This window comes from Ranitomeya imitator, chromosome 9, assembly GCF_032444005.1.
Source record: "Ranitomeya imitator isolate aRanImi1 chromosome 9, aRanImi1.pri, whole genome shotgun sequence".
NCBI classification, from domain to species: Eukaryota; Metazoa; Chordata; class Amphibia; order Anura; family Dendrobatidae; genus Ranitomeya; species Ranitomeya imitator.
The window spans coordinates 23,583,358-23,606,916 of NC_091290.1; the positions used below are offsets into that span (position 1 = coordinate 23,583,358).

The window sequence follows — 23,559 nt, forward strand, 5'->3', positions numbered from 1 at the left end:
TTTAGTGACTTTATATGCAGACTAATTTCATAAGTATCTGTAGTATTGGAGTCCGGCCTTTTCATTACTATTATTTATTATGCTTTGCTTATATAGCACCATCATATTCCGTCACATTTTCATCACTATCCCAAATGGGGTTCACAATCTATTCACCATCTTTGGGGTTTATGACAGTGATCCCCCATCATTACTGTTGAGCAGCCTCTGTATCGTCTCATTCTCCAGTGCACAGCTACTTTTATTATTATTTTTTTCCTTTGTTATAACGTAGATAAAGGGCTTCTAGTTGGGGAACATGTAACATTATTCGATTTTGAAATGGGAAAATCCCAGTCTGTAGGTTTTCATTTGGTAAAACTATTTTTTGCTATGTGCCCAGAAATAAAAAGGTGTGAATCCAGAAGGCACAGACCCGGTGTTCATAATGACCTGCTACCTCTATTAGCCTGTGGAGTCGCACCGTGAACTGTGACTATTTAGGAGCCTCCATGGGTAATGATTCAATACAATGGCAGAACGAGTCCTAAAAATCGTGTCCGCTGGGATCGCAGCCATGAGCGGAATTTTCAGTTTTAATCTCTGGCATTGTGTAAATAGTGGGATAAATTCCGGCTGAAGGCGATCTGCTGACTGCATGGGAACGCTCCTCTGGGCAGAGGCCTTGGAAAAGTTTGCGCCCCCATGTAATTACTGCAGCTGATAGAGAGGGCATTTCCTGGAGTTAATGATTGTCGGGAGGCTCCAGTCGGACATGACATATCGAATGACCTACAAAGTCATTGAAACTGTGGTAATAAACAGTGGCTCCCACAGCATGATAACCATCAGCCGGACCCTGCGAGAATGCACCGCACGGAGCCCACCCTGCTAATGACCTAACTGCAAGCATAGGCTGAAGATTATATCAGAGCGGAGCGTTATAAGCTCATATCAATCACACATAATAGTGAATGTTTGCACCACTGGAGATTTCTATCAGTCGTTCCATAGGACAAAACTTGCCCATTGATTTTTAATCCATATATTTTTTGCTTATAAATGGGATATATGAGGGAGAGTTCTTGGGAGCAGCTGGGCATCCGGAACTATGACCCTCCATGTAAAGTCCGTGCTAAGCCCATAGCAAACATGACCGCAAAATCCGGCTGACAAATATTTGCCTGTCTGTGGGGGCCACGGAGAGAAAGGACTATGGCCGAGATGACTGCTCTCTGGTCTATTATGCTGACAATGGGGAAAAAAGTAAGAATGTGATCGATCTGATTAATTAGCATTGTATGACATTACACAGCCAGAGGCCACGATCCACCCAGACAAGCCCACGGCACTCAGGATATCACACAGCGATGCAGGTATTGGTGCTGTCAGGACATGCTGATAGCTGATAACACTGGAGGTGTAAAATCAGCCGTCATCGACACGACACTCATTGCTAATGGTGTATATTATCACACAATGCATAACAGCTCTTTTACTCCAGAGCTGCACTTACTATTCTGCTGGTGCAGTCACTGTGTACATACATTACTGATCCTGTACTGATTCTGAATTACATCCTGTATTATGCTCCAGAGCTGCACTCACTATTCTGCTGGTGCAGTCACTGTGTACATACATTACATTACTGATCCGGAGTGACATCCTGTATTATACCCCAGAGCTGCACTCACTATTCTGCTGGTGCAGTCACTGTGTACATACATTACATTACTAATCCGGAGTGACATCCTGTATTATACTCCAGAGCTGCACTCACTATTCTGCTGGTGCAGTCACTGTGTACATACATTACTGATCCTGAGTTCCATCCTGTATTATACTCCAGAGCTGCACTCACTATTCTGCTGGTGCCGTCACTGTGTACATACATTACATTACAGATACTGAGTTACATCTAGCATTATACTCCAGAGCTGCACTCACTATTCTGCTGGTGCAGTCACTGTGTACATACATTACATTACAGATACTGAGTTACATCTAGCATTATACTCCAGAGCTGCACTCACTATTCTGCTGGTGCAGTCACTGTGTACATACATTACATTACTGATCCGGAGTGACATCCTGTATTATACTCCAGAGCTGCACTCGCTATTCTGCTGGTGCAGTCACTGTGTACATACATTACATTACTGATCCGGAGTGACATCCTGTATTATACCCCAGAGCTGCACTCACTATTCTGCTGGTGCAGTCACTGTGTACATACATTACATTACTGATCCGGAGTAACTTCCTGCATTATACTCCAGAGCTGCACTCACTATTCTGCTGGTACAGTCACTGTGTACATACATTACATTACTGATACGGAGTTCCATCCTGTATTATACTCCAGAGCTGCACTCACTATTCTGCTGGTGCAGTCACTGTGTACATACATTACTGATCCGGAGTAACTTCCTGCATTATACTCCAGAGCTGCACTCACTATTCTGCTGGTGCAGTCACTGTGTACATACATTACATTACTGATCCGGAGTGACATCCTGCATTATACTCCAGAGCTGCACTGACATTTTGGCTGGCGAGTCTCTCACCTGCGACCATGCAGGATACAGAACACATACAGGGATACGACTATCTGCGACCATACAGACTGGAGAGAACCGGCCTAGGGAAGAATTAAAGGGCCAGCTCACACAATGGTGTGAATGTGTACCTTGAGTGTGGGAAAGCACACAGTGCTCCAGAGCGCTCTGTACTCACTTATACTTTGCTCATATTTCTGCTCACTTTCCAGGCACCGCAGGCTGCAGTACACAGAAACGTGAGGATGACAGCTCTTGAGTTTTCCGCAGCGTCAGTCTGCTCAGGTAGCACCTGGGATCGCCCCTATTTTACTTCGGGCAGGCATGGGAGGTAGGGCAATGACCTCATCTTGTATTATGCCTATGGCCAGCTTTACTGATGAAGGGGGGGATGATGGGAAACGGAGGAGCCGCACAATAACGACAAAGGGATCTGATCTGCTCTTTTCCAGGAACCGCCTGAGTCATCCAACGAGTCTGAAATACCTCCCAGGTCCACATCCTGCAGAGCTGCGATCTTAGTACAGACATAGTTAGGCTGACTTCAGTAAAAAGTGAGGCAGTGACTGATAACCTCTGATGATGATACAGATTACATCTACATATAGAGAACAATTAATGTAAAAAATGTGCCGATATTATCGCGAGTTTGGGATATTAAGAACAACGTTAAATGCAGCTTTGGATGTAATTAGAGAATAAGACATATAGTAAAACAAAAGATCAAAAACTAAAATAGTAAAAAACAAGTAGAAAAAAAATGACATAGGAGATCAATCATGTAAAGCCTTACACCACTACCAGGAAAGGATGATGGGGGTCATTAGTCTCCTGGTTAAATCCCACCCGTAATCCAGAGGAGAACCGTACCAGTGTCCCCCGAGCTCTCCATATCAATCAGCCTGGGGTGGTCCCTGAAACTTCAAGACCCACCTGTTGTAAGGATCTAAGAAAGATTAAAGCTTTCCAAGCCGACGCTGGCCATATCTCCAGGGCTGACCTGACCTCCAGAACTAAAACTCCCAGCATGCATTGCAAGTAAGCCACAGACATGCCATAGCGTGCAGCACTGTAGCAGTTGCTAAAGGTTCCCCATCTACAGGGGTGCACTCATTTATCACCGCATGGAGGAATGTATGGCTCCAGTGACTAGTTAAGGCATGCTACTATAAATAGGCACACAATGTGAGCGGCACATACGGCACTGGGGGGCCGCCACGTCCATGGTGAGAACGGGGGTATAATGAGGCTCACTAAGGCAATCATTAGCACCATTATTCTGAGGTGCAGGGGAAGACCCATAATGGCGACCCATCTGATCATGGGCTATAATCACACTGCAAGGTTGGGGCGTTAATCGGCCATGCAGTTAGAGGGGGGCACATGCGTGCGGATGTACCCCAGAAGGGGCTCATTCAGGTCTGCACCCAAATCCCACCTGACACAAGGATACAACATCCACTCATGACATGTCCCAGTGATCTCACCCCCCAGGTATTGACCCCCCCCCCCCAAGTATTGCATTGGGCAAGGATCATCATTCATAGCAGAGGGTAAAGGTCCAGGAGAACAATAGGATTGTGACCAGCAAAACTATACATGAAAAAAAAGGAAAAAAAAACCCAGAGATCTTGTCCTAGACAAAGAAAAGGTTCTACATTCTATACAGTTCCCAGAAAACTGGACATTACTGCATGTTAGGTCCCAAGAGGCCTGGGGTCAAACTAGGCAACGAGGTTCCCCTATAAACATTCACAGGCAATTCTAAGTAACAGACTGATTGTAGAGGAAGAATTCTAGATTTGTACAACACTCAGGCGGTGTTACTATGAATACAGGGCAGACAGCGCGCACTCCCACCTGTCAGCGTCTCCTTGTCCCACAGAAGTGTTTCGCTGAAGTGTTTCCCGCACAGCCGCCATCCCGTCAGGCAGACGATTCAGTCTCCGGGTGTAAAGGCCCAGTCCTCCATCTGTCATATAACTGCAACAAGGGAACAAGGCACACGTTGGAAAGATGCAGAATGTTATAGAAAGAAAAAGAGCAACTCCAGACACGCTTTTGGTGCAAAATTCATTAAAATGGTGCACGCGATTCATGAAGTCGACACAAAGTTAAAAATTGAATTTTTTTCTGTCTTGAACTGCTTTTTGCAACCTTTGGTGCCAGAAAAAACAAAATTAGACAAAAAAAACAGGCACAAAGGCAATGATCAACTTTAAGATTTAAGGATGTAACTACAATAATACTGCCCCTATATACAAGAATATAACTACTATAATACTGCTCCTATGTACAAGAATATAAATACTATAATACTGCCCCTATGTACAAGAATATAACTACTATAATACTGCCCCTATGTACAAGAATATAACTACTATAATACTGCTCCTATGTACAAGAATATAACTACTATAACACTGCTCCATGTACAAGAATATAACTACCATAATACTGCTCCTATGTACAAGAATATAACTACTATAATACTGCCCCTATGTACAAGAATATAACTACTATAATACTGCCCCTATGTACAAGAATATAACTACTATAATACTGCCCCCTATGTACAAGAATATAACTACTATAATACTGCCCCATGTACAAGAATATAACTACTATAATACTGCCCCCTATGTACAAGAATATAACTACTATAATACTGCCCCCTATGTACAAGAATATAACTACTATAATACTGCCCCTATGTACAAGGATATAACTACTATAATACTGCTCCTATGTACAAGAATATAACTACTATAATACTGCCCCCTATGTACAAGAATATAACTACTATAATACTGCCCCCTATGTACAAGAATATAACTACTATAATACTGCCCCTATGTACAAGGATATAACTACTATAATACTGCTCCTATGTACAAGAATATAACTACTATAATACTGCCCCTATGTACAAGGATATAACTACTATAATACTGCCCCTATGTACAAGAATATAACTACTATAATACTGCCCCTATGTACAAGAATATAACTACTATAATACTGCTCCTATGTACAAGAATATAACTACTATAACACTGCTCCATGTACAAGAATATAACTACTATAATACTGCCCCCTATGTACAAGAATATAACTTCTATAATACCGCCCCTATGTACAAGAATATAACTACTATAATACTGCTCCTATGTACAAGAATATAACTACCATAATACTGCTCCTATGTACAAGAATATAACTACTATAATACTGCCCCTATGTACAAGAATATAACTACTATAATACTGCCCCTATGTACAAGAATATAACTACTATAATACTGCCCCCTATGTACAAGAATATAACTACTATAATACTGCCCCATGTACAAGAATATAACTACTATAATACTGCCCCTATGTACAAGGATATAACTACTATAATACTGCTCCTATGTACAAGAATATAACTACTATAATACTGCCCCTATGTACAAGGATATAACTACTATAATACTGCCCCTATGTACAAGAATATAACTACTATAATACTGCCCCCTATGTACAAGGATATAACTACTATAATACTGCCCCTATGTACAAGGATATAACTACTATAATACTGCTCCTATGTACAAGAATATAACTACTATAATACTGCCCCTATGTACAAGGATATAACTACTATAATACTACCATTTACCTCCATGAATATAGTATAACTATAATAGGACTGTGTATACTCCATCAGTGTGGGGGATTTCCTCTCTCCAGGACATACACACAGACCCTTATGATGGCTGCAGACCATTTTCCACACTGCGGTGATTGAGCTCCGTGTGGAGGAGATGAAAGCAGCGCGGCACATTCCAGGCTGAGGAGTGAACTATGGTCGTCCTCTGCAGCCAGACACTTAGGAATATATATCCACTAAACTTATACCTGACCATAAAGAGACATGATGCTTGAAGTCTTTTGTCTGTACACCTATTGGTTAGTGCGCACACGTTATTACTCCCTGTTATCAGCCATTCTGGGGCTGGGAAGAGGCTGAGTTCTGTAATAAGATCACATATCCCCAGTGCTGAGAACCTGCAGCCCGTATATTCGCTCATTTACCTACTAGCCTGATATAATGTGATAATAATCTGCTAACAGCTCAGGATGTGTAATCCACACGGGATAATAAAATAAAGCAATAAACCAGGACTAATCCCTAAAAGCCAGGTGCCTAATTCCGCAGAGCTGCACGTTAGTCCATATGATCCCTCTCCCATTAGTCTCAGTATAATAGGTGGGGGAGCTCCCGGCAGACCCCATTATATGGATTACAACCGGTGTAGCGGTTCTAGAGACAGATCCGTTTTCAGTGCACGATCCTCCGCCGTGTAATCCCCCCACACCAGGGTAGCTTGTTCCCCCAATGTAAAGGACAAGCACGCGGAGACTCATATTACTCTGTCCATCATAGAAAACTTGTGCACATTAGCTAAACATTATATTTAGGAATTGCCTTTCATGCAGTTTCTTACTAAATTGGGGGCTATGTCTGTCCTAATGTGCACAGCAGCTTGCAATCTAGTCATACTCTACCCAAGAAGCAAGGAACATCCCTCTTCATGCCCAAAATGAGGAGTGAATTCCTGGCCCTACCTGTGTCCTCACAGGAGCCCCCGATGTCTGCGCACTCAGTGTCTGCCGGGTGTCTGCAGCATCAGAGGGTTGGTGCGGTTTACATGGAGCTGGGAGGAGGGAGGGAAGCTGCACACTCCAATGATCGCAGTGCATTTCTGCTGCTTGTACCCGGCACCAGTGTGAGGATGCCCCCCGGGATGGTTTCCTGGTGTTGCTAACCTGCACAGATAGCTGAGACCTTGTCATGTCAGTGGGCACAACCCCTGAGGCTATGATACCAGGCGACACCAGCCGCACCCAGATGTGGCCCATTCACCAGCACATTTCTTCCAGCTCAGGCAACGCAGCGCCTGACCCCAAATCAAGAAATATGACTGAAGAGGCGTTTTCCCAGCATGTGATACAGTAGATGATGGGTGATGACATAAGAGTAGTACTCTCAGCCTGTGATACATGAAAGGCGATCACATAAGAGGAGTACATCTCCGCTTGTGAAAGATGATGGGCGATCACATAAGGGCAGGACTCTCAGCATGTGATACATGATGGGCGATCACATAAGGGGAGTACATCTCAGCTTGTGATAAATGATGGGCGATCACATAAGGGCAGGACTCTCAGCATGTGATACATGATGGGCGATCACATAAGGGGAGTACATCTCAGCATGTGATACATGATGGGCGATCACATAAGGGGAGTACATCTCAGCTTGTGATAGATGATGGGCGATCACATAAGGGCAGGACTCAGCTTCTGATAAACGATGGGCGATCACATAAGAGTAGTACTCAGCATGTCATAGATGATGGGGGATCACATAAGAGTAGTACTCTCAGCCTGTGATACATGATGGGCGATCACATAAGAGTAGTACTCTCAGCATGTGATAGATGATGGGTGATCACATAAGAGCAGTACTCTCAGCATGTGATACATGATGGGAGATCACATAAGAGTAGTACTCTCAGCATGTGATAGATGATGGGTGATCACATAAGAGCAGTACTCTCAGCATGTGATACATGATGGGCGATCACATAAGGGCAGGACTCTCAGCATGTGATACATGATGGGCGATCACATAAGAGGAGTACATCTCAGCTTGTGATAGATGATGGGCGATCACATAAGGGCAGGACTCTCAGCATGTGATACATGATGGGCGATCACATAAGAGGAGTACATCTCAGCTTGTGATAGATGATGGGCGATCACATAAGGGCAGGACGCTCAGCATGTGATAGATGATGGGCGATCACATAAGGGGAGTACATCTCAGCTTGTGATAGATGATGGGCGATCACATAAGGGCAGGACTCAGCTTCTGATAAACTATGGGCGATCACATAAGAGTAGTACTCAGCATGTCATAGATGATGGGGGATCACATAAGAGTAGTACTCTCAGCCTGTGATACATGATGGGCGATCACATAAGAGTAGTACTCTCAGCATGTGATAGATGATGGGCGATCACATAAGAGTAGTACTCTCAGCATATGATAGATGATGGGTAATTTAGTAAAGTAGTCCATTTTTGGCTTTTGGAATAATAATTGTACTGTTCCTGCTCCTTGCAGTCCCATGTAAAGCCTTACATAAGCTGTAATTCACAATGACACCCTCCGTTCTACTCCACTCGCAGTGATGCTTCTCATCCCAGTCCCCAATAATTATGTTCGCAGAACGGGGTAATAACGTGGATGTCACGAGGGCTAAACATCGGAAGTCTCTCCCTCTGTGCCCTTGTTGTGAGCAGCTTGGCCTCGTCCCTGTGATCTTCGCTCCTTCCTGATGAAGGATCCAGCAGCTCAGAGTCATTATATTCAGCCCAGCAGGGAAGACAATTACCAAGGGGGCCACACAAGGAAATCCTGGACGACTGGAGCGGGGAACCTGGCTCACGTCTACAGTGAGGTTTGGTGAATATTACGTCTCGAGGTGACAAGGAAATTTATAATTTACAGATAAATTGCAAAATTAAATCAAATAGAAAAAAAAAAAAGAATATAAAAATGCTAAATTCATAAAGCATCAGGGAGAGTACAGGGCACTATATAATATGCAGACGAAACTCAAGAAGTGCTGAGGGACGTGTAGTCTTAGCGCCACCTGGTGGCTATAATAACAAGTTGCAATACAGACCCTGGAAGTATACCTCCCCCTTCAGCTTTGGTTTGGGGATAGTTACAGTACACCAATAGTAAGGCACGTTTTTTTTCATTCTCGTTCCCCACAAAAAGACAAATCTACTTTTGCTACACATACCTATCTAATGGGTCCAGGAATTGTCAAGTTTTTCATGGACTCACTGCCATCTGCTGATTTTTTTTATGTAGACGGCTTCTTTTCACAAGTATTCTGCCAGCACTATAGGTGCTGAACTTCTTTTCCCTCACTTTCCAGCATGCATTGCTCCTGCCATTTAGCTGTCCAATGACTAGCATTATTTGAACCAAATGCCCACCTCTCTAGTATGCAAAAATTATAGGGTATTCTTCTCTCTGCTCCTGCTCTCCTGTCTGTCACATTGCATATATGCAGGGGAGGACAGGAGAGCAAGAGCAGGGAGACAACAACCTGACCCCACATCCTGCAATCAGTCTAGGTGTGTCTGCTGGTAGAGAAACATTACACCTGGCAACAAGCAGTGTACCACAAGCTTTTTCCAGGGTTATACGGTATAGACAACATCATTGATAAATGAGGTGATTTGCAAATTTTCTGTTGCCATTCATTGAATGAGATCATGGGACCAAAATGCAGTAGAATCCCCCTGTTCCAGAGATTCTAGCTCATTTTCTAGATTCATCATTATTATTATCATTATTATAGACCTTTTGACATTGCTGGGGAAAAAACGTCCGTCTCCCACAAGGAAAAATAGCAGAACATGATTTGCAGGATCAGAACAATTCTGCAGAAGCTTTACATGTGAATGGAGAATAAAACATCTGTACAATGAGAACTAAAAAACTATTCAAGCCTCTAAATCTAGATTATTTTTTCATAATATATACAAAGCTGAGCTTCTTACCCGCTGGTGATCTCGTCGCTTCGGATATTTTTGCTCAGGACGTCGCCATCGCTCATGTATCCAGTGGCATCGACGCTGACGCTCTCTAGATCCATGTCATCCCCCTTGTCGTCACTGTGACCCATGTTGCCTCTGGTAGCCAGCTGCCTTCTGAGAGGTGCAGGGTACACGTACCGCGTGGGCTCACAGTTGATAAAGCGGCTGGCGCTGGCTCGCTGAGGGTACCCGTTACCCATGGATGGGGCATCTCCTGCCTGCAGACGAGGGCTTGACTGGCCCAGCCGCCATGATAAAGGTGTGGACCGGGAAGTCAGACTGAGGATGCTGCGGCCACTGATCTCAGTAGTTATGTTGCTGTCAAACGTGGTTTCCAATGTGCTGGAGGGAAAACAGACATATTGGGATTTAAGAACACGGGACATTTTTAACAAATGCACAGGATATGTTGTAGTGCCACCGGGCAATGGAGTTCACATTTATGGGAGTTCATAAAATTGGAGAGCAAGCACGTTCGTCCATTTTCGGGACTCCCATAGAAGCAAAAAGGGAGCGGAAGACACATGGCAATCATGACACAAGATAGGACCTCATTCTCAAGACAGATCTGGGTCCCAGAAGTGGCATATCCCACAGATAAGACATAAATGATGGAGGTGGGAACCCCTCTTTAACGGCGATAATGGCGCAATTAGAATGTTGTCACTTTATTAGCAGGACGGATACATTGCAGCAAATATCAGGGCAGAGGTTTGTGCTGCTCTCGGTGTAAACAAGAATACTTCCATTTACTATAAGCAAGAAATCATTGGAAAATCTACATTAAGTATAATTTCCATAGGATTGTAAGGAGGGTGTGAATCCTGAGATGATGGATTATTCGAGGTGTGTGATTAGTGCTCACTCGGACCCTACCTGTGGCTGATCTGTGTGCCCCTGAGGCTGGACATAGTTTCCTCCAAGTTCTGCCGAAGGTCAGCAATGTTCTTCACTGTTCTGAGTCTCCGGGTTTCTGGATCTTCACCTGAAAAAAGAGAAGTAGAAATAATTCAGGTTAATTGGAAAAGTCATGGTTCAATTTACTATCTATCTCCTATCTATGTAACAATCATTCCATCCTATATGGACTAAAGTAATGGGCCGCACATATTAACCATTTAATTTAGATCTTTCATTCAGTACTATTGCCCCCCGGCGTTTAACAACCGGCCCCATACCACCAGTGTTTAACGTTCGACCCCATTGTCCCCCAGTGCATAACCTCCAGCCCCTTGCCCCAATGTATAACATATGGCCCCATTGCCACCCAGTGCATAAAATCCTGCTCCATTACCCCTGTATATAACATCTGGCCCCATGGCCCCCCAGTGTATAATACTCCATTCTTCACTTTCCACCCAGATGTATAAAATCCGGCCCCTCCTAAATCTTTCCCCATCAACTATGACTGATATTATTGAGAAGTGGAGACCCCGTAATGTTACAGAGTGGGGGGCCGAGTGCTGAGGAGCAGAGGGCAGAAAAGTCACCAGCGCTCTGCTGACTCCATGACTGCAGAGTCCAGACCTCCTCTGGTATCAGCACAAACACTGGACCCTGCCGGGAGCTTCATGGTAGGAGTTTCCACAGTTAGAATCTGGAAGGCTGAGGGGCTTACAGACAATCTCCCCTGGGCTGGAGAACTTTGAAGCTTCAGCACAAGACATTGTGGACAATTGCAGCTTCCAGCTTTGTGGGAACAGTTAAGAGTAGACCCTTTTCCGTTCCCCATGACTGCGCCCAATGAACCAGGTCCATAAAGACATGGGTTGGGGGAGTGTGGAGGAAGAACATGACCGGCGGCACAGAGCCCGGACCTCAGCCCCATCCAACACCTTAGACCGGAGATTGTGAGCCCAGCTTCCTCCCAACATCAGGGTCTGCCCTCACAAACGCTCTTCTGGATCAAGGGGCAAAACGTTGCCTCGACTCCTCCAAAATCTCATAGAAATCCTTCCCAGAAGAGCGGGAGCCATTATATCTGCAGAGGGGCGACTCCATATTAATGTCCATGGCTGTAGGATGGGAGGTGAGGAAAGCTCCTGTAGGTGGGATGTGGAGGGGGGCACATACTTTTGCCCATACAGAGTATCTAGTATCAGTTCTCTAATATCTTCCTATGTAATATCCATCATTCAGAACATGTCATGTGCCATGATATAATCCGTGCACGTGTGATTTACACCTTAACTGTGAAGCTGATCATTACTTGGTGCGTGGGGGTGAAGAGCGCAGACGGGCGATGTCACAATGTCACCCCGTAATCCACTTACCAGACAGATCCTCCACACAGGAAGTTCCCGTCTTATTATAGAGCGGGGGCTCCATGTGAATCCCTCCTGTGCTGCTCTCCACCGAAATATTCCCTTCACTGTCTGTCTGAGACCTAGACAAGGCAGGAAGAAGAAGCCAACACAGTCAGAGGCTCTACATAATTCATCACTATAATCTGACAATGATTATATCCAGTCTCTGCCACCATGAAATATTCATACAAAGAAAACTCGACATACAGATTCATCCGCCACACAGCGCACAATGGGGGCTTAATTAAACTCTGCTTATAGACCATCTCCTCTTCTGCAGTTTTCTCAAGATACAGAAATCAAGGTTGGATTGAGCATTTAACTATTCACAGAAAAGGGCTACACTATTATCCCCCTCCCCCATTACATTTTTATTTCTGCATTACACATGAGCTGCCACTAGAGGGAGCCATGATCAAGCTTGAGAAGTGAGCAGTAATGATCGCTGGTAAAAGGACTGGTGGTCCGGACAGATTGTAGTTTCTTTGCAGGTGGGAAAGGGTCCGTCTAAGAAAATATTCCACCTGTTAAAAGAGGCTGATACTAAGCAAATTTTCCATATGCAGAAAATCCACTGAGTATTACAGAGACCAACAATGTCGAAGAGAATTTAAGAAATCTCAACCACAAGCTGCATAAAATATCTGCAGCAGAATTAGTAATCTGCAAAATGTCAATCAATTTATGCCGTGGGTATAAACAATCAACTTCTGCTATGCTTCAGCTTGGTCATGCACCTATATATACACACATACACAAACACACAGCACATGGCAGAGTGTCCATCCATCCCACGGGCTCTGTACCTGTACATGAAGGGCGCCACCGTGGCGGTGTTTGGATGATTATACTGCTGCTGAGGATGAGGTAGCTGAACACTGACTGTATTACTTCCCGTAGTCTGAGTGACCGTGTTCGTCCCAGGGCCAGGTTGGGCACTGCCCGCTGCAGATACCCCCTTCCCTTCAGAGGAGGCCAAACTGGACGTGGAGCTGGAATTTCGGTTGTCCAGTTGAGTCTTCTGAAGAGAAAGCCCCGAACCAGTCTTTCCGCTGCGCCCTCGGTCCCCTTCCTTGGCCGAGACTGGGGCACTTGAGGATTTTCCTGGGGTTTTCAGCCCTGGTTTTGGTATTCCGCTGTGAGCAGGGGCTGAGACCTCTTTCTTACCCCCTTTGGGGATGAAGCTGGCGATCTTAGAGGTCTTTTTTGGCATGTCGGTGGATACAGGGAGCGGTTCTTCCTTGGACTCCTCCTTCGCCTCGGACTTTTCGCTAACAGAGGCTCTTTTAGCAAGGTCTTTGTTCTTCTCCTTTTGCTTGTCTTTCTCGCTGCCCTTTGGAGAACTCTTCTTGTTTGTCAGCGCCCGGCCGAGCGTCCTCTGGGCGATGCCCTTCAGTGCTATCTTAGGGCTATGAGAAGACGGGCTGATGCTGTTGGCATTCTTCACGCTGTTTTCCATTTCTTCTCCTTCAAAGTTGGAAAGTTGGTCAAGTCTTTCGCAGCTGGTGTCCCGGGACTCCTCCAGTGCTGACCCTGGAGTTTTGGAGCCCCCTTTACTATTGAATAACTTTAGCTTTTCCAGCATGGATTTCTGGTTGTTGGGGGAAGGCTTCAGAGGTTCTTGAGGTTGTTTAGGACTATCCGGCACCGACTGTTTAACGGATAGTATGGAAGACGACGTGGTGTGCTTCGCACTAAGGGACTTGCTCCTCCATGGTTTATTGGTAGAGTTAGGCTGGGGTATGGCTGAAGGGTTATTACTGGAGGACAGGACATTCTCATTCATTCCCGTCTGCTGCGGCACGGTGCCCTCGGCTGACTCTGCAACAAACATCAGAGAAAAATTACTTCCACCAGTAGGTTAAATACATGTATTAAGCAATATATGTATGATCACTAGGGGTCCAGCCACTGACATAGGTGCTGCCCCCACCACCATTATCGGATGTTTTCCTGCATATTACGCTTTGGCCAGAAGTTTATCTGAAGCTTTGCTGTGACTTATATGCAATAATAGGGAACAAACTTTTTCACATCGCACTTTACAAATTCCTACATTCCACATCGCTGCCTTACAAATTCTGTAGTAAATGAGACGTCATTACCTAGAGATCCGCTCCGTCTTTGCTATATCTGGTTTTGGAAAATCTTGATGACAACCGATAAGGTGAGAATTGCTGCACAGCTTTCCTAGACTTCTGAACAGTCACGGCAACATCAATGGATGCCTTACGTCTAACTTTCCCAGGCACAGACATGGCTAAAAACGGTATTCGGAACGGAAAGTCAAAAGGGGAGAGGAGCGGCCCGGGCCTGTGAGTCCGCTATTCCTCTAATATGCTCCATGTGCGGAGACTCCCGTTTCTGATTACCGCGCGCCGCACAAGCATTGAACTATTAGTAAAACCTGCAGAGAGCGACATGTTCCAAGTGTTTCCTTCAATCTGCGGGACCAGGGGAGTGGCCGACATCTATCAACATTTTTCCATTTTTAAAGAAAAGCCACAAGTGTCTGATAAAGCGCAAAGTAAGATAAAAGCTCTGCGGCTCTGCTAAGAGCCGGTGGAGGGACCCTGCCCAACTTCATTCATTCCAGATCGAAGACCCCCTCCATGAACGGTAATGACTTACATTACAGCCCACCTGAGTTGCAGTAATAATGCTGTAAAATTCCATTAATCCATGGATCTTTACCAGATTTTCTGGATTACTGAAGAAGCATAAAAGATTATGTGAACTTCAGGTGTAAGGATACACAAGTCCCAATTCCCCATCTTATTCCATTATGTTGTATGCCTGTCTAATGGGTGATGCTGGATATAGGGAGACGAAGCACTATAGATCATACTCGTTATTTGGGGGCCTTGGAGCGACCATGTATTTTATTGGCATCCACTGAGCAATCACACATTTCTTCTGCAGGGGGTATTAAGTTGGCACAATTACCTTCACCCCTTTCCAGAATCCCTATTGGGGCATGTTGGCATCAGGCAGGGATTACTTGTTCAGTATTCTCTCTGTAAGTCAGAGACAAGAATAGCCAACAGCAGCTCTCAGTCTCCTGAGCTCCGCCGACTATTACATGGTCCTTTATTAGAACATGTAATACTACATTTTGCCTGTAGTGGCCGCTGCAGGAAACATGAGCAGTTAAGAAACTTGCAAAGATCGCTGACCACTGCAGCAGCGCTGATATTAAAGGAGCTGCCCCACAAATATCATTTATCAGATTGATTACAAAAAATGGATGAGAAACATACAATCGCTTGGGAATCTGGTTTCGGAGATCCCCACCGATCTCAAGAATTGTGATAACCCCTTTGAAGGTTTATTTGAAGCAACTCGAGTTGAGGAATAAGATTTTCAGAAACCTGGTCCAGATGCCAAGTTGGCAGTTTTTGACTGCCGGACCTGACCCCAGTGATCCTTCCTACTTCTATATGATATGATGCACACGTAACGTCGCCCTATGGTCAACTAATCAGTAGGAGGTTCACAGGGCTCTGGACCAGGTTTCTGCAAAACTTTTTGCTCAACTCTAGCAGCAATTATTCTGAAACTGTAGAAAAACGGTGTGGTTTTGCTGCAGTGTCGGAATGATCTGCAATGTATTACTGAACCGTAACAGTGTTGTGTTCTTGGTCAGAAAGTCCCTTTAAGTCTTATACGTACATGTTTTAGGCTACAAGTCTTTTTGCACTGATAACTTGGATGTGAGGGGCACAGGGAATTCTGCTATTTGACAGGAAGGGAAGTGAAGCCGCGTTTGTTGACATAAGCATACTTACCCCAAGCAGGCGGATTCGGCTTCAGAACATTCCCAGAGGATCCTTTATGGAGTGCGAACAAATTGTAATCCGTTACAGCCAACAGATAATTCATCAGATCTGTGTAAACACGGACTACCCACCGCGGTACGAAAAAAGTGTACGGCCCGGAACTGCTTCAAATAGGCAGCTCACGTCATGACGCCCAGAAATCGGCCCAAGTATTAAGATCCAAGCACGGTCCGTGTATCACCGGCCTTGTGCAACTCTGCAACAATTCTGTCAATCCCACACACGAGCCAGATTCATCATTCATGCTTTCTTTTATTTTTTTGAACTCCTGCTTTTTATTGACATTTTTGTTTTCACCAATGGCTCACGTGATTTGTGAATTTTGCACGAAGCCCCCAATTTTTTTTTTAGTTTTTAGCCGGTTTTGCGACCTTTCAGAAGAAACGTCACTCATTTCATAAAATGTTACAAAAATGGCCTAAAATAAAATAACAGAAAATCACTATGGGATTTTGTAACTTTTTTTTTTTTACGTTGCATTTCATTAATCTGTTTACAATATCTGGAAAATCCACATTGACGTATAAAACAAAAAACAAAAAAAAAAAAAACCTAAATCACAAACTAAAAAAAAAAAAAGCAAACTGTTTGATTTGTCGCAAATCAAAGAGTCACAAAGAGAAAAAAACAACACAACTGTTTGAAACAAAAAAGCAATTTGTTGGCAATTTGTGTTGCGGACTATATACTTCTCGGGTAGTGCAGCTCAGCTCCCATTCACTTCAATAGGAGGTGAGCCCTGGTACCCAAGTACAGCCAGTGCGAAAGGTACAGGGCTGTAATGTCCTTGCTTCCAAACCGTTTACTCCTGTCCGCTGCAGGACCTGCTAACAGGTGAAGGTGCCAAATGTCAAACCCCCAATAATCTGTTATTGACAGGTCATCAGGATCTAAGTCCTGGAAAACCCCTTTAAGGCGACCATACACCAGCCAGATGTGTATGGCATAGTGATCATCCGTTCAACCTACTTCTATTAATGTGTACTGCCAGCGTGCAGCAGACATCACGTGTATGGAGTCTGTACGGTGCTACATGGTCCCTTATCCATGCTCGATGGGTATATAAAATCCTCCATACGCTGATGATGCCCAGACTTGTCTCGTTTCCCCCGCAGTAATATTCTGACCATTAGACGTCCCGTCTGCGCCCACAATCCCCTCTGCTCCCTCTTCTACGCAGAAATTAAGTGAGAACGTGAAGCTTTTCATTCCCTGCATTTCACCAAGCCAGGAAATGAAGGTGGTAATAGTGATTTAAGAGACTGTACACTGTGTAAATCCTTTACTACAAGCGACGGTATCACCTTAACAGATGCCGCGCAAAAAAAAAAGGAACTGGGCTACATCTGTTTTACTTGTCATTGTCTACAGATATGAAGAGAGAAGGCAAAGACCCAGAATCCAAAACAGTCCTGAATCCACCCAAGCGTTCTGAGTCCAAGAAACAAAGTACAGAAATCACAAAGCATAAAATACACACAAAGAACACAAACACAGAATCCACAGCACAAAATATAAAAATACAGAATCGGCAGCACAAACTCTACATTCTGCAGCTCAGGGCAGAGGATTCAAGTACAGAATCCACAAAAGGACACAATACACAAAAGGAAACAATCTACAAAGGACACAATCCACAGAAAAACAATCCACAAAGGACACAATCCACAAAGGACACCATCCACAAAGGACACAATCCACAAAGGACACAATCCACAAAGGACACAATCCACAGAGGACACAATCCACAGAAAAACAATCCACAAAGGACACAATCCACAAAGGACACAATCCACAAAGGACACAATCCACAAAGGACACAATCCACAAAGGACACAATCCACAAAGGACACAATCCACAAAGGACACGATCCACAAAGGACACGATCCACAAAGGACACGATCCACAAAGGACACAATCCACAAAGGACACAATCCACAAAGGACACAATCCACAAAGGACACAATCCACAAAGGACACGATCCACAAAGGACACGATCCACAAAGGACACGATCCACAAAGGACACGATCCACAAAGGACACGATCCACAAAGGACACAATCCACAAAGGACACAATCCACAAAGGACACAATCCACAAAGGACACAATCCACAAAGGACACAATCCACAAAGGACACAATCCACAAAGGACACAACACAGAATACAAATTGAATAATCTGCAGCTCAAGGCAGAGGATGTAAAATAGTCCTGAATGTATCCTGATTCCGGACTGTTTTAGATTCTTTGCTTCAAGCTCAAATTCTGTATTTTTAGATTTTCTGCTGTGTTCTTTGTGTTTTTTTTGTGTGTGTAGATTTTGTACTTTTTGATTGTATTTACTATTTCTGTAACTGGATTACTGCACTTTGTATCCTGGATTCAGGACTATGTGCGCATTCAGGACTGTTTTGGATTCTCTGCTTTGAGCTTCAGGTTCTGGAATTTGTGCTGCCGATTTTGTCTTTTTATATTTTGTGCCGTGTGTTTCTTTGTGGATTTTGTACCTTGCTATTTTGCTACATTTTCGGATTTCTGTCCTTTGCATTTAGAGCCCTGAATCCAGAATACAAAGTGCAGTAGTCTAATTACCGAAATCACTAAAAGTACAAAATCCACACAAAATAAAGAAAACACCAAGAGCACAGTATAGAATCCACAGAACAAAATCTAAAAAATATAGAATTCCCAGAGCAAGGAAAAACCGTTCCAAATGCACACAGGGCAATACATATAGCAATCCACAAAAAGTACAGAAATCACACATGGAGCATATCATAGAAAACACAGCACAAAATACAGACTCGGCAGCACAAAGTCCAGAATCTGCGGCACCAGGCATAGAGTCAAATAGTCCCAAATGCACACATGGTTCATAATATAAGATACAAGGCGCAGTAATCCACCCAAAAAGACTCCAAACACGTAAAGAATCCACATAAATTGAAGATCTCTCACAAATGACAGAGAAAAGAATGAACCAGACAAAGAACAAAATCCCCACAGAGTTTATTAGGAAGTTGCAGAATTTATTTTGCTGTAAAACCAGAAAACCCAATTGAATTAAAGTAATCAGTAGTCGACGTCAACCGGATAAAGGGGAAGCGCTCACATAAGAATATTTACTTTTACAAAGCAACAACATCCCTTTTACCCATAATCAATGTGATCCGCTGTGTGCCAGACACCGTGCCGGATTATCAAGCTTTCGGAATGATCAGGTTTCACTGGAGACATATAAAACACACAGACACGTGAATACACACAAGGCTTTGCAGAAAATATCAGACAGGCGGATGGCGACCAGAGATGAAAGCCCCGGGAGATGTGATTTACTCCTCGTTTAGAATTTCATAGTAAACTTTTATCTTGGATGAGTTGCTTAATATCTCCTGAGCCGTCCCTGGCCCGGTCCCAGCTCTGAACAGTTTGCTTATGGTATAAAACCCTCAAAGGATGAAGCTAAACAAGGGCAGGAACAAAGTTATAAAGACCTAACACCAACCCCAGGAAGCGGACATGAAGATTAGAAGGGGGAGCGGAAACGTAAAAAAAGATTAAATATCAATTGTGGAGGGGTAACCAGTGCAATGTCGTCCATAAGGAGTAACCAGTGCAATGTCGTCCATCAGTTCTAACGCTCGTCTAGAGATTAGGATCAGAGGGTCGGGGCTTGTGCTTCGCAGACAATTCTCATGTACAATTACTTCCATTTCATCCAGGGATTTAGGGGAGGGGGTGTCTGTGTATCCACAGCTGGTGTAAATTTACCATAGCTTATGAAGCAGAAGCTGCTCATATCCTTCGCTTTCAGCTGGTATTACAGACTGTCACCCGTGGCTACTGTGCATCCATCAGTCTGTCTTACTGGTAATTCCTGGGGGCAGCACAGGGTTGTCTTAGGGGATGTGGGTTGGACGCTGCATACTTGCACATAGTGCAGCATAGTGGATGGGATTTCAAGAAATCCCATGTCCACTATACATCCACATATGCCAGCGGCTCACCTGCAGAGACGGACATGTGGCACGTCTTTCCAGACCGCAGCATGTCAATTTATGTTGAGGAGAGGCGAGTCTCCGCAAGATAAATTTCAACTGTACAATGTATTGGACACGGTGAATCCGAACGGTTCAATGATCACATGCGGATTCACCTGCATTCAATAGCCAGCAGAGCTTTGGACGCAGCGGACATGTGCTGCTTCCAAAGTGCTGCTAATTACTGAACATGTACACATACCCTTAGAAAGAAGCCTTTGCAGTTTCTCAAAGACAACCGCCTGTAAGAACTCATTTGATCCAGAGCTACAGCCTGTATTAGGGTATGTGCACACGTATTCTAGTTCCACTGCGGATTTTTCTGCAGCGGATTTCAGCAAATTTGATAAATCCGCAGTGGAAAACCGCTGCGGATTTATCATGGATTTACCGCGGTTTTTCTGCGGTTTTCACTGCGGTTTTACAACTGCGGATTTCCATAGGGGCAGATGTAAAACCGCTGCGGAATCTGCAGAAAGAAGTGACATGCTGCGGAATGTAAACCGCTGCGTTTCCGCGCGTTTTTTTCCGCAGCATGTGCACAGCGTTTTTGGTTTCCCATAGGTTTACATTGAACTGTAAACGCATGGGAAACTGCTGCGGACCCGCAGCTGCGGAAACGCTGCGGATCCGCAGCTGCGGAAACGCTGCGGATCCGCAGCAAAATCTGCATCATGTGCACATACCCTTATACTCCAGAGCAGCATTCACATTGATGCCGATTGTTCCTGGAAACAGCAAGCTTCTTGCCAGATTCCCCACTTAGTTGAGAAGGTTTTTTTGGGTCTTTTTATGGATCCTGATGTAAAAATGACACCAAATCAAAATCTGTGCACCCCGAACAAGCAGGGAGTGTTGGGATATTTAAGCTCTGAAGCTGGTCTGAAACTTCCTAATATAGACAAAAAAAAAGCTTTTTAATGATTCCTACTGATTTCATAGAAAAATAGAAAATATGTAAAAAAATTAGAACCATCAGGGCACGCTGGGACTTGTAGTGGAGTGTAGAGTCAAATACCCCTGATGTGGAGGATGGTATATACATGTCTGACTCTGTGTGTACAGGTGACAGCTTCCCTTTAATTGTGCTTACTAGGGGAAGCTATTGAACACTGCATATTCTGGACAATTAGCGTTGAAGTGCCCCCTGGTGACCAATCTCAGAAAATGTCACCGGTAAAGGCCCCTTTAAGCTATAATCAGCTGCGTCTATCTCCTCTGCCTGCCTTCTAGTCCTAACCTGCCCCAATGACATCACACTACTCCTCTAGTGATGTCACACTAACGCATGAGGGCCAAGAAAAGAAAAACATTAGAAAAAATAATCATAACAATAATAATCTGGTTACAACCTTTTATAACATCCAATAAGATAAAACACTATATAGAATATATATATATATAGAATTTTTTTTTCTTGAGTGTGCATGTCCCACATAGCGCCCCCTATGTGCCTCAAATGAACTAACACAGATCCTTTATATATTAAGGGCCTGACTTATACTTTGTGTCACTTTAAAAAAATGCTCTTTGTTTTTGTCTTTCATTGTTTTTTTTGTGTGCAACTTTTCAAATGTCACACATTAGTCTGCAATTGCGTCAAAATTCCACGGTATTCACGGTGGAAAATGAAATGCTAGGTGAAATCCCAAGAAACAATGAAAACCCTATATTAAGGGTCACCAATCTAACCCAAGAAGAGGTGCGAAACCGGCTAAATAAGATCAAAATAGATAAATCTCCGGGTCCGGATGGCATACACCCACGAGTACTAAGAGAACTAAGTAATGTAATAGATAAACCTTTATTTCTTATTTTTAGTGACTCTATAGCGACAGGGTCTGTTCCGCAGGACTGGCGCATAGCAAATGTGGTGCCAATATTCAAAAAGGGCTCTAAAAGTGAACCTGGAAATTATAGGCCAGTAAGTCTAACCTCTATTGTTGGTAAAATATTTGAAGGGTTTCTGAGGGATGTTATTCTGGATTATCTCAATGAGAATAACTGTTTAACTCCATATCAGCATGGGTTTATGAGAAATCGCTCCTGTCAAACCAATCTAATCAGTTTTTATGAAGAGGTAAGCTATAGGCTGGACCACGGTGAGTCATTGGACGTGGTATATCTCGATTTTTCCAAAGCGTTTGATACCGTGCCGCACAAGAGGTTGGTACACAAAATGAGAATGCTTGGTCTGGGGGAAAATGTGTGTAAATGGGTTAGTAACTGGCTTAGTGATAGAAAGCAGAGGGTGGTTATAAATGGTATAGTCTCTAACTGGGTCGCTGTGACCAGTGGGGTACCGCAGGGGTCAGTATTGGGACCTGTTCTCTTCAACATATTCATTAATGATCTGGTAGAAGGTTTACACAGTAAAATATCGATATTTGCAGATGATACAAAACTATGTAAAGCAGTTAATACAAGAGAAGATAGTATTCTGCTACAGATGGATCTGGATAAGTTGGAAACTTGGGCTGAAAGGTGGCAGATGAGGTTTAACAATGACAAATGTAAGGTTATACACATGGGAAGAGGGAATCAATATCACCATTACACACTGAACGGGAAACCACTGGGTAAATCTGACAGGGAGAAGGACTTGGGGATCCTAGTTAATGATAAACTTACCTGGAGCAGCCAGTGCCAGGCAGCAGCTGCCAAGGCAAACAGGATCATGGGGTGCATTAAAAGAGGTCTGGATACACATGATGAGAGCATTATACTGCCTCTGTACAAATCCCTAGTTAGACCGCACATGGAGTACTGTGTCCAGTTTTGGGCACCGGTGCTCAGGAAGGATATAATGGAACTAGAGAGAGTACAAAGGAGGGCAACAAAATTAATAAAGGGGATGGGAGAACTACAATACCCAGATAGATTAGCGAAATTAGGATTATTTAGTCTAGAAAAAAGACGACTGAGGGGCGATCTAATAACCATGTATAAGTATATAAGGGGACAATACAAATATCTCGCTGAGGATCTGTTTATACCAAGGAAGGTGACGGGCACAAGGGGGCATTCTTTGCGTGTGGAGGAGAGAAGGTTTTTCCACCAACATAGAAGAGGATTCTTTACTGTTAGGGCGGTGAGAATCTGGAATTGCTTGCCTGAGGAGGTGGTGATGGCGAACTCAGTCGAGGGGTTCAAGAGAGGCCTGGA

General features: G+C 44.0%; 1 protein-coding gene across 7 annotated transcripts in view; it reads right to left on the minus strand.

The window, feature by feature from the left end:
- The window catches only part of NAV2 (neuron navigator 2), a 417,518-nt gene that overhangs the window by 67,194 nt on the left and 326,765 nt on the right, over window positions 1–23,559 (minus strand). For all 7 annotated transcript variants that reach the window (XM_069740400.1, XM_069740396.1, XM_069740398.1 and 4 more), the window contains exons 7-11: window positions 13,320–14,334; window positions 12,481–12,593; window positions 11,084–11,192; window positions 10,172–10,549; window positions 4,398–4,520 (exon numbers count right to left, since the gene is read on the minus strand). In XM_069740400.1, coding sequence (XP_069596501.1) covers window positions 4,398–4,520; window positions 10,172–10,549; window positions 11,084–11,192; window positions 12,481–12,593; window positions 13,320–14,334 — 1,738 coding nt within the window. The remainder of the gene's footprint in view (window positions 1–4,397; window positions 4,521–10,171; window positions 10,550–11,083; window positions 11,193–12,480; window positions 12,594–13,319; window positions 14,335–23,559) is intronic.